This window comes from Penaeus chinensis, chromosome 42, assembly GCF_019202785.1.
Source record: "Penaeus chinensis breed Huanghai No. 1 chromosome 42, ASM1920278v2, whole genome shotgun sequence".
NCBI lineage: Eukaryota > Metazoa > Arthropoda > Malacostraca > Decapoda > Penaeidae > Penaeus > Penaeus chinensis.
The window spans coordinates 1,868,691-1,880,988 of NC_061860.1; the positions used below are offsets into that span (position 1 = coordinate 1,868,691).

Here is a 12,298-nt window from a genome sequence, read left to right on the forward strand (position 1 = left end):
AAAAACCATGCATTATTATTGTCGTTGTTATTATCATTACCACAGTTTTTATTACTATTGTTATTTCCATTATCATTAACATTTCCATCATTATCATTACTATCACTACCATTATTGAGCAACCTTATTACGAGAGTGATTCTGGAAGATGATCAATCACGACATGAAGCTGGCCCAGTTCATCTGACGGGAAGGACGGCATGTACAAAACGATTTTAATTAATTAACATGAATAAATTTCTGGTCAACAGTGCGGCATCTCGAGTTATTATGCATTTAGCACTGGTTGTACATCGCTCATATATCATCTCCTTTGTGGATGAAACTATTTCTAGTCAACCTTTCATGAAATATTTCTAATTACGAAAATGTTTCAAGCGTATAGGATGCCTCTGTCTTTACCTTAAGGCCCTAGACTTGGGGTCCTGTTTATATAATTTACGTATATATATATATATGTGTGTACATATGCATGTGCATGTATGTATATATATACATATATATGTATATATATACACATTTATATATATACATATAAATGTATATATATATATATACATATATGTACACATATATATGTATATATACATATATATGTATGTATATATACGTATATGTACGTATGTGTATATGTATGTATAAAACACACACACACACACACACATACATACACACACACACACACACACACACACACACATACATACACACACACACACACATCTGTATGTATGTGTATATATATATATATATACACACATTTATACACACACACACACATACATATATGTGTGTGTTTGTGTGTGTCTTTGTGCATGCGTGTGTGTATGAGTGCGTCTGTGTGTGTAGATACAATCCTTGTTTGTAATACAATATTCAGTTCCTTTTAAACACTCTCCTTACAATCTCGACGTCTGTCAAAAATAATGAAGTTTGTATTACAATATATGGTTAATTTATGATTTAGTGAACATAAGGTACGTTCCCGTTTAAAACAGGATAAATACTGATTGTACTGGACTTTGCCAAGTATCTTCTTGGTGACTGCCATTCTCACATGTACACTTCGACATGGCGCCTTGATAAAAGATATAGGACTTGGTATGGACGTTCAGTTTTTAAAAATACCCCTGTGATATTTTGTATCTGCTTCCTGAAACGTCCACTTATTACACTTCCTCTTATCAAAAATATGATTAAAGCAGGAAATAGGCGCCACAGTATCATAAAGTCTTGCCACATACCAGCACGCTGAAAAAAAATTGTACTGATCAGGACGGTATGTACACATACGCGGACCTAATTGCTTCCATCGTGAGGCACGCTGGAGGGAACAGTCGGTACGCTGGGACACAGCCGGTACACTGGAGGGAACAGCCGGTATACTAAAGGGTTCAGCCGCCACACTGGAAAGAACTACTTGTGTGCTGGAGGAAATAGTTGGTATGCTGGAAGGAGCAGCTCGTACACTAGATGGAACAGCTAACATGTTAGAGGGAACAGTCAGCACGCTGTAGGTAATATGTAGGAGGGAGCAGCCACAACGCTGAAAGAAACAGCTGGTGCACAGGAGGGACCAGCTGGCACATTGGAGGAAACAGCCGGCACGGTGGGCAGAAGAGCCGCAGAGACGATATGGAAGAAGGGAGACCAATCAGCGTAGACTGCTTGAACGATTCTCCAAGGGAAAAAAATAATTTGTCGGTAAAGAGAAGTACTTTCAAGAGGCGATGTATGCCTTAATTGTAAAAAAAGAAAGAAAAAACAAACCTCATTACAGTATTATCACAATGTGGTAAATAAAATAGTTATCATATTAGCTGCTTAACACTACCACCCTTTGGGTAACAGATATAGGATCTCAAATTTCAGTAACTTTCATTAGTTGCCACACTCATGTCTATTTTTTTTTTTTTTTGCTATTAAAACCTGGTCACGTTAACCATTAGCACTAAACACGGGCTCCTATGATAAGATTTGGAGATTTAGGAAGCACGGAACTCTTGGGAATATACATAATCTACATGATAGCCTATGAAAGTATGGGATCTGCGCCACTGCTCTCTCTACCAAAGTAACAAGGAAAATACGTAATGGTTTATACAGATACAATATCTAGGCATCCAGAAATAAATAAACTATATCAATATAAAATATGAACGTATATATATATCTATATTTTATATTCACTATATATATAACACATATATATACATAATATATAGATAATACATATATATATATATATATTATATATATGTACATGTATACATCCATACATTCATTGTAAATCTATGAATATGTACATCTTTGCATATCCATATACTCTCATAAAAGCCAGTATTGATAATGCATGCACACAATCATGTGGGCATGCATTACAAAATGTCTCAGAAGCACATATATTATATGTAACTTTTCTCATCATGTATCACATGATATTAGAAGGCACTAACATAGAAGGCACTGAGTTGTACTTAAAGACTAACGCATTATCGCAGGTCCTCGGTATAGGATATCAAGCCGATATGATTTATCATAAGGAATCTTTTAAACTAAACCAGGCAATAATGTCTTATCACAAGACTGATATTGTTTTTGAAGACAGGTATTTTACGCAATCACGCTGGATTTACAGGCACTAGGGTTGTATCACAAGATCCAGCTACACTATGGTCAACCAGCAGTGACACGCGGCACAGGGAAGTTGACGAGTGTACAGAGGAGTGTACAAGAGAATGCCTCGAAAGTGTGTACGAATGAGTGCGTGGAGTTTGAAGAGGTGTCTTGCGAAACTTCACCAAGGGGAGCCGAGTGGAGGAGCCTCAGGACACCTGCCGAGCGAAGGGAAAATTTTGGTGCACGAGGATGCCACTTCTTTTGCCAGGGGGAGGAGCCACTTGTGTGCCTTTCGGTCTACCTGCATTAGGAAAAAAAAGTGATACTGCAGCAACAGATCAATTACGTCACTAATATAACCCTTCCCCCGGTTTTGGAAAGCTGCCTATATGTCACAGACAAAACAGAAAAAAAAAAAATTATATCACCCACTGAACATAATATGGTCATTATATAATTTACCAGAATACACCGAGAACTCTCTTCAAACTTATCATCATTACCAAACCATTGCCTCACAGAGCACTTCAAAGCCATCAACCAATACCTGGTTTGGTTGCTTGAGACAGTCGAACCCTCCAAATTCACAGATTCTGTAGTGGTGGGAAAGGCCGAGGTCTGTGGGGACATTCTTCACCTTCTTGGCACCTGGAAAGAAAGAAGAGACGGGATTATGGGCCATATTCAAGAAAATAGGGTGTGGGAGAGCCCGACAAAAAGTTAGCCGACAAGAACGGGTACTTATTCTGTGGGGCTCCCGGCTGGGCAATTCTTGACTACAGCCCTAGAATGTGATACCTAGAAGGGAGTCTTTTTCTAATCCCGATCGGGATCCAAGCTCCTCTGAGTGCTCGACCCCGACTGTATATGACCATCAATAATAATATGATTTATTAGTCGAAGCATAATATTATCAGACATCAGAAATGTTACTTCCGTATCAACTCCCAGGGATCGTTTCGGTTTCATATTTCACCTAGCGACTATGTCTACATATATGCCATGTATGTAATTCCAAGTCATATTTATGAAACAACATCAAATGTCCTAGATTTCTTGCTCACTATTCCACTCTTCAGTCGTGTACCCCTTCCTCTTTGCCCCTGCTTCCCACCCGACCCTTCTCATTCATTACCTCACTCTCCTCCTCCACTCACCCTCCCTCCTCATCCCCTCACACTCCCTCGCGCTCTCCTCACACTTCCTCGCGTTCCCCTCACTCTCCTTCGGGCTCCCCTCCTCCAACTCACCCACATGCTCCCAGACGACGTGGTTGCCGACCTCCACTACGTGTTCCGGCCGGACGATATACTTAGACCGCTGGCCCGGTTTGTGGGGCGTGGTAAGCCGTCGCGTCTTATATGCTGTAAGGAGGTAGGGCACGAGGGCCTCTTCGCCAAACAGGCCTGGCCCGAGGGCGTCTTCGCGGCCGTAGAGCGCGTCGTGCACCGCCGTGTCGTTCTCCCAATACAGGTAAAAGAACACATTCTGTGAAAATTACCAGGGGTCGTCAGAGGTGTGAGTCTCTTTTGCTAGAATGACTGGAACTGTAATACCACCTCGTACCTATCTCTGTTGTTAGAATGATTGGAATTACAATGCCTCATTATATGTATCTATTTTACTAAAATGATCAGAATTATAATAGCACCTTATGAGCGTCTCTGCTGATCAGAAATTACTGATCAGTCCAGAGGGTCTTGTAATAGCAGCTTCGGAGAATAATAAAACACCAGAAATTAAAATGAATATGTGAATGGAAAAGTATGAATTATATTACTGATAACAATAATAATTATAATGGTCTGTCATACTATTTGATCCCTAAATATAATTCTCATGCCAACTATGATATGGTGCCGATTTAAGTGGTTGATTGTTAGGCAGTACGTCACTTGTTGACAAACTACCAAATATTGCTTCTGATTAGAGGAGAAAAGGGATTATGGGCCATATTCAAGCATTACAATACTTTTTGCCATGACAGGTGCCTGGCAACTATAAAGAAAAAAAGGGTTATCAAATAATACTTCTCATACTTACTTGGAAGATATAAGCATCATATTCTCCAAGTGACTGTACCACTTCTGGCAGACCATTGTGCTTCCTGGGCACCAAAAACTCATCCACGTCCACCATGGCTGCGAGGGAATAGCGACCAACCGACCTGAGATTACAGTCATTTAGGGCAGTGAAGATCCCTTCTGTCCTAATCTGTTTTTGGGACTTGACCGGCAGCGCCCAAGGGAGGACTGTGACAATCCCAAGGTCCTGGTAGAAGGTGAGGACCTCCTGCACGTCGGGGCCCACCGTATGGTTGTAGAATATGAACTGGTCGGTTCCGAGCAGCCGATAGAACTCGATGAACTCCACCAACCACACAGCTCTATTGAACTCATAGTGGAAGGGTTTAACGCATACACTCAAGTTCCCAACTGGGGGCCCTTTGGGGAACACCTTGACAGACAGACTAGAGCTCCTATCGACCTCGCCGTTGAGGACTGGCATCGCATGGGTAGGCTCGAGGGTGGCGGGGATTTCGCAGAGGATAAAAGCTGCTGTATAAGGCAGATTCCAATTTTCGTGGATTACTCGCGTTTTGGCCGGGAAGCGCTGGGTGCTGTTCCTACTCCACACCTGGCATTCGTTCACCTGAAATACGGACGCAAGTGTTAAACAGAACAGCAGCAAACGAAGACGATAATTACACACACACATTAGTTTAGTGATTCTTACTCTTTATTCTTTAGCCACTACAATACTGCTACGTAAATACATATTTTACTTAGATTCACACACCGGCACATACGCGCACACACACACACACATATATATATATATATATATTTATATATATATGTTCAACAGAACAGATGTTGATATTTGAAAATCTAATGCCATGATATATAGTGTTTGTACATAGGTATCATGTGTGCGCGCGGGCGTGTGTGTGTCTGTGTGTGTGTGTGTGCATATCTGTATATATATGTACATATAAACATGCACATATTTATGTCCATATATATATATGTATATATGCATATATATATATATATATATATGTATACATACATACATATACATATACACATATATGTATATATATATATATATATATATATATATATATATACTTATAAACCTATAAAATACACACACACATACATATATATATATATATATATATATATATATATATATATACGTGTATGTTTGTATGTAAATGAATGTGTATGTATATGTACTGTATGTATATTGTATGTATATATGAAAATGTAACACACACACACACACACACTCACACACACACACACACACACACACGCACACACGCGCGCACGCACGCATGCACGCAAACACACGCACACACACACACACACACACACACACACACACACACACGCACACACGCGCGCACGCACGCACGCACACACACACGCACACACGCACACACGCACACACACACACACACACACACACACACACACACACACACACACACACGCGCACACACACACACACACACACACACACACACACACGCACACACACACACACACACACACACACACACACACGCACACACGCGCACACACGCACACACACACACACGCACACACACACACACACACACACGCACACACGCGCGCACACACACACACACACACACACACACACACACACACACACACACACACACACGCACACACGCGCACACACACACACACACACACACACACGCACACACGCGCACACACACACACACACACACACAGTGTCTATATACAAACACTATATATCATGGCATTAAATGTACAAATATCAGCAGCTGTTCTGTTCCCCTCGTACAGCCGAGATACAGGTGCGGGATTGGTAATTACAGACTTACATACACGTCGAAAATATTTAGAAATATTTACAGATTTATGAATATATATAGATACATATTAATATATATGTATATATACATATACACAGATAGATATATGCACATATATTTGTATATATACACATGTATATATGGTAGAAAAACCCACAATGTAAAACTAGATTTATTGAAAAATGAGACTACAGTTTCTTCATGTATATATCATATATGTATATATACATGTATATATACATATACACATATATATGTATATAAACACATTCATATGCATATATACATATACACATATATGTATATATACATATATACATATATTTATATATATGTATATATATATTAATAATCATATATATGTATATCAAATATACACCATATATATTTGTACACACACACACACACACACACACATATACACATATTATATACAGTATTTATACACAATAACTAATTATAATATATAAATATATACACATACTATGTATACATATACACAGATACCCATGAATCCATTACAGAATTTTTGATCCACTTAGCCTCAGCGTAGTTATAGCTTTCAAAGCACGTAGTAACACTGAATAGATCACGTATAACTTCGGTATTCATCACGACACCATCTCATGTATATTTTAAGGGGCGGGGGGGGGGGGGGGGTTGGCGGGGGGTCTGAAATGTGAACCGTCAATAGAGACCCTGGACTGGCTATGTATTGTGTGCGAAAGAACCTAAATTGAGCGCTGTTGAAAATCGGATTTTGGCCTCTGCCTGGATCTGCTGACGTTTTGGGTACTGATGAAGGTTCTAGTCTAAATCTACGGAATATGTGGGATTAGGTACGATAAATTAAGGGTGGTATGAGGAAGGAGAAGAAGAATTAAAAGTGATATAAAGGGTAGTCTACGAATGTTTACACAAGAGCGAGTCAATATTAGTACCGGGACGCCAAATTGTATGGGAGCTGCCAGTTTCTTATGTGTAAGGAGGTGAACAAGAAAACAAATAAAAAAAAAGTGCGTACGAAGGACGAACTTTGGAGTGAAGTGGATTGCCAAAGAAAGAAAAAAAAAAACAAATAACAAGTAAAACAATACATTAAGAAGAAGAAGAAGAAGAAGAAGAAGAAGAAGAAGAAGAAGAAGAAGAAAAGAAGAAGAAGAAGAAGAAGAAGAAGGAGAAAAAAAAAGAATAAAAAAAAGGAAAAGAACCATAAAAAACAAGAACAAAAAACATAAAAAAAAACGAAACAAAGTGTAACAAAAGAGAAAGGAAAAAAAGGAAAAGGAAAAATAAACAGCAAATACAGACAACAAACCTTCTTTCGCTTCATGATGATGGCCATAACACGGACGACGTTCAAGTGACCCCGGCGATCGAGGTAGGCGGAGTACACGAACACTTCCTTCGAGGACCCCGCGACCTGTGGCACGAGAGGGGGGTGAGGGTGGTAATATGGTGAGGGTGAGAGTGATAAGGGTGAGGGTGGTGGTGGTGAGGGTGAGGATAAGGGTAGTGGTGGTGAGGGTGGTGGTGGTGATGGTGAGGGTGGTGGTGGTGAGGGTGGTGGTGGTGAGGGTGAGGGTGGTGGTGGTGAGGGTGAGGATAAGGGTAGTGGTGGTGAGGGTGGTGGTGGTGAGGGTGGTGGTGGTGAGGGTGAGGGTGGTGAGGGTGAGGGTGGTGGTAGTAAGGGTGGTGGTGGTGAGGGTGGTGGTGGTGAGGGTGAGGGTGGTGGTGGTGAGGGTGGTGGTGGTGAGGGTGGTGGTGGTGGTGAGGGTGGTGGTGGTGAGGGTGAGGGTGGTGGTGGTGAGGGTGGTGGTGGTGAGGGTGGTGGTGGTGAGGGTGAGGGTGGTGAGGGTGAGGGTGGTGGTGGTGAGGGTGGTGGTGGTGAGGGTGGTGATGGTGAGGGTGAGGGTGGTGGTGGTGAGGGTGGTGGTGGTGAGGGTGAGGGTGGTGGTGGTGAGGGTGAGGATAAGGGTAGTGGTGGTGAGGGTGGTGGTGGTGATGGTGAGGGTGGTGGTGGTGAGGGTGGTGAGGGTGGTGGTGGTGAGGGTGGTGGTGGTGAGGGTGAGGGTGGTGGTGGTGAGGGTGGTGGTGGTGAGGGTGGTGGTGGTGAGGGTGGTGGTGGTGAGGGTGAGGGTGGTGGTGGTGAGGGTGGTGGTGGTGAGGGTGGTGGTGGTGAGGGTGGTGGTGGTGAGGGTGAGGGTGGTGAGGGTGAGGGTGGTGGTGGTGAGGGTGGTGGTGGTGAGGGTGGTGATGGTGAGGGTGAGGGTGGTGGTGGTGAGGGTGGTGGTGGTGAGGGTGGTGGTGGTGAGGGTGGTGGTGGTGAGGGTGAGGGTGGTGGTGAGGGAGAGGTGGTGGTGGTGGCGAGAGTGGTGATGGTGAGGGTGGTGGTGGTGAGGGTGAGGGTGGTGGTGGTGAGTGGTGGTGGTGGTGAGGGTGGTGGGTGAGGGTGTGGTGGTGAGGGTGGTGGTGAGGGTGAGTGGTGGTGGTAGGTGGGTGGTGAGGTGGGGGGTGAGTGGGTGTGAGGTGTGGTGGGAGGGTGGTGGGGTGAGGTGGTGGTGGTGAGGTGGTGTGGTGAGGGTGAGGTGGTGGTGGTGAGGGTGGTGGTGGTGAGGGTGTGGTGTGAGGGTGGTAGGGTGAGTGGTGAGGGTGGGTGTGGTGGTGAGGGTGGTGGTGAGGTGAGGTGTGAGGGTGGTGGTGAGGGTGGGGTGGTGGGTGAGGGTGGTGGTGGGGTGTGGTGGTGGTGGGGTGGTGGTGGTGAGGTGAGGTGGTGGGTAGGGTGGGGTGGTGAGGGTGGTGGTGGTGAGGGTGGGTGGTGAGGGTGGTGGTGGTGGGTGGGGTGGTGTGGGGTGAGGGTGTGGTGGAGTGGGTGGTGGTGGTGGGTGTGGTGGGGTGTGTGAGGTGGTAGGGTGTGGTGGGGGGTGAGGTGGTGGTGGTGTGGTGGGTGGTGGGTGAGGTGTGGTGGTGGGTGGGTGGTGAGGTGGTGGTGGTGAGGGTGAGGGTGGGTGGTGAGGTGGTGTGGTGAGGTGAGGGTGGTGGTGGTGAGGTGGTGGTGGTGAGGGTGGGTGGTGGTGAGGTGGGTGGTGTGGGGTGGTGAGGTTGGTGGTGTGGGGGTGGTGGTGGTGGTAGGTGTGGTGGTGTGGGGTGTGGTGTGGGTGGGGTGGTGTGGTGAGGGTGGTGTGTGGTGTGAGGGTGGTGGTGTGGTGAGGGTGGTGGTGGTGAGGGTGGTGGTGGTGGGGTGAGGTGGTGGTGGTGGTGAGGGTGGTAGGTGGTGAGGGTGGTGGTGGTGATGGGTGGTGGTGGTGAGGTGAGGTGGTGGGTGAGGGTGGTGTGGAGGTGGTGTGGTGAGGGTGAGTGGTGGTGGGTGAGGGTGGTGGTGGTGAGGGTGGTGGGGGGTGTGGTGGTGGTGATGGTGAGGGTGGTGGGTGGTGAGAGGTGAGGGTGGAGGTGGTGAGGGTGGAGGTGGTGAGGGTGGAGGTGGTGAGGGTGAGGGTGGTGGTGGTGAGGGTCGAGATAAGAGGGTGGTGGTGGTGATGGTGAGGGTGGTGGTGGTGAGGGTGAGGGTGGTGAGGGTGAGGGGGTGGTGAGGGTGGTGGTGGTGAGGGTGGTGATGGTGAGGGTGAGGGTGGTGGTGGTGAGGGTGAGGGTGGTGAGGGTGGTGGTGGTGAGGGTGGTGGTGGTGAGGGTGGTGGTGGTGAGGGTGGTGGTGAGGGTGGTGATGGTGAGGGTGAGGGTGGTGGTGGTGAGGGTGGTGGTGGTGAGGGTGAGGGTGGTGGTGGTGAGGGTGAGGGTGGTTAAATGGTGAGGAGGGTAAAAGTGAGGGTGGTGGTGACGAGCGTAAGGGTGAGGGTGGTGATGGTGAGGGTGAGGGTGGTAATGATGGTAAGGCGGGTGCGGGTGATGGTGATGAGAGTTGTGATCAGCGAGGTGATGATGGTGGTGAAGAGAGGGCTATAATCATGGTGAAAGTGATGAAGGTGAGAGTGGTGGTGCTGAGAGTGATGGATACGAGGGCGGTGGTGAAAGTGATGAAGGTGAGGGTGGTGGTGATGATGAAAAAGGTAGAATAGTTTCTCTTTATAGAGAACGTAGCTGACAGTCTAGTGACTGCGCAAGAATTTACTTTCAGCATACGAAATTTCGATTTTTCAGACGCATGCCAAATACCGTTCTGGTGCTTGAAATATTTTTTGAAAATAATAAAATTCTCTACAATGCAGACCTACTTGGTGTAGATATACCGAAAGAAGACATATTTTCCAGTCTGACTGGAGGCTTAAAATAAGCTTATTTATAAGAGATGTATTTCCATATATTTAAAATGACATAGAGTGCAGAACTTTAAATGTGGCAACTTTCGGTTTCTCTCAAATTGGAAACCATGAAATCACGGGAATCGGGCGCGGAAATTTCAGAATTTTGGCTGCGGCAACTATAAATGGCAACAGTAATTATCAAGTGCAAGTGTGACATCGGCTTTTCACATTTACGGCTAATCAACAAATCATCTGAAATTACCAAATTCGTTGAAATACATTACTTTAAATTAACATTGTTATTCTACAATTGATATATAACGGGTTACACTGTATGAAAACCTATTTATAACCCTCACAACTACGTGACAAATTAAGGTATATCGCATAGGTTGGCAGTTCTCCTGGGCAATCGCGGTCACGGATCCGGCATTGTCATTGTCCGTTGTATCTTGCGACAGCCGCGTCGATACAAAGACCACAGCGATGACAAAGGACCAGGGAGGGACAGGTGTTAAGGGTTAACGATTAGGGTGACGGCGATGGTGATGTGGGTTTGATGTGATAAAGGTGGTGACGGTGATGAGGATGGTATCGATGGTGACTTCTCATGGTGATGATGGTAGTGAAGATAATGATAATAATGATAATTGCAGTTATGATGATACCATGACAATAATAATGACAGTACTACAGATATTGATGTGATAACCCTCCTCCTCATAATAACGACAAAAATAACAATAACTATAATGATAATAAACAGTAATAACGATAATAATAATAACAATGATAATGATAATGACAATAATAGTAATTATAGTAATTTGCAGCAGTGATGGTGATCATAATAGCAATAATGGTGCTAATGATAATGCTATCACCATATCTTCATCTTACGCAACGGAATCATCCACTGAACCAGCAAGCTAAACCCTCAACCAACACGCTTTCGTAATACCATCACCTAAGTAAACATGAAGTAGTTATTACCTGCAAAGCTTATATTACTTTGATATACCTTGATCATCCGAACTACCTCCTGCTCTCCCCAGACTTTGATCACCACTTGATTGCAAATGAGACATGCAGTTTGAATTTTTATGGCTTTCCGCTCGTTTCCGGCGATTGAGATTTTCAATAGAAATGTGTGATTAGCAGTCACAGCCGGTCTTTCAAAATTACTTGCTCGAAACACCTGCGTTTGCAATTTCGTGTTTTTTTTTTTTTTTTTTTTTTTGCGAGATTTAACTTTCCGCGTGTGCTCTAGATCGTTCTCAGCAGGTGTATGTGTATACCCGCAAGCTTTGTGTAACCGGCGGTAAATCGCTGAAGTAGGTTCAACTATAGTATAGCATAGAAGAGACCACAGTATGATAATATAGAATAACATAGAACAGACCACAACGTGCCGATTATCACATAGAAAGTTGTAATCAATGTAGGCATCTTCCGCACACTTTAATTGGCTGTCATCCTGCGGTGGTTAGCCAGTCATATCGCGTTTTCTTTGATCACTTTAAGGAGATGGTGAACTAGG

General features: G+C 44.5%; 1 protein-coding gene across 2 annotated transcripts in view; it reads right to left on the reverse strand.

Moving 5' to 3' along the window:
* Positions 1 to 767: 767 nt before the first annotated feature.
* The window catches only part of LOC125048043 (beta-1,4-galactosyltransferase galt-1-like), a 38,385-nt gene continuing 26,854 nt past the window's right edge, over positions 768 to 12,298 (reverse strand). For both annotated transcript variants that reach the window (XM_047646669.1, XM_047646668.1), the window contains 5 exons: positions 7,818 to 7,922; positions 4,663 to 5,271; positions 3,870 to 4,107; positions 3,167 to 3,267; positions 768 to 2,920 (listed from right to left, as the gene is read on the reverse strand). In XM_047646669.1, the coding sequence (XP_047502625.1) occupies positions 2,798 to 2,920; positions 3,167 to 3,267; positions 3,870 to 4,107; positions 4,663 to 5,271; positions 7,818 to 7,922 (1,176 nt within the window). In that variant the 3' untranslated portion in view covers positions 768 to 2,797. The remainder of the gene's footprint in view (positions 2,921 to 3,166; positions 3,268 to 3,869; positions 4,108 to 4,662; positions 5,272 to 7,817; positions 7,923 to 12,298) is intronic.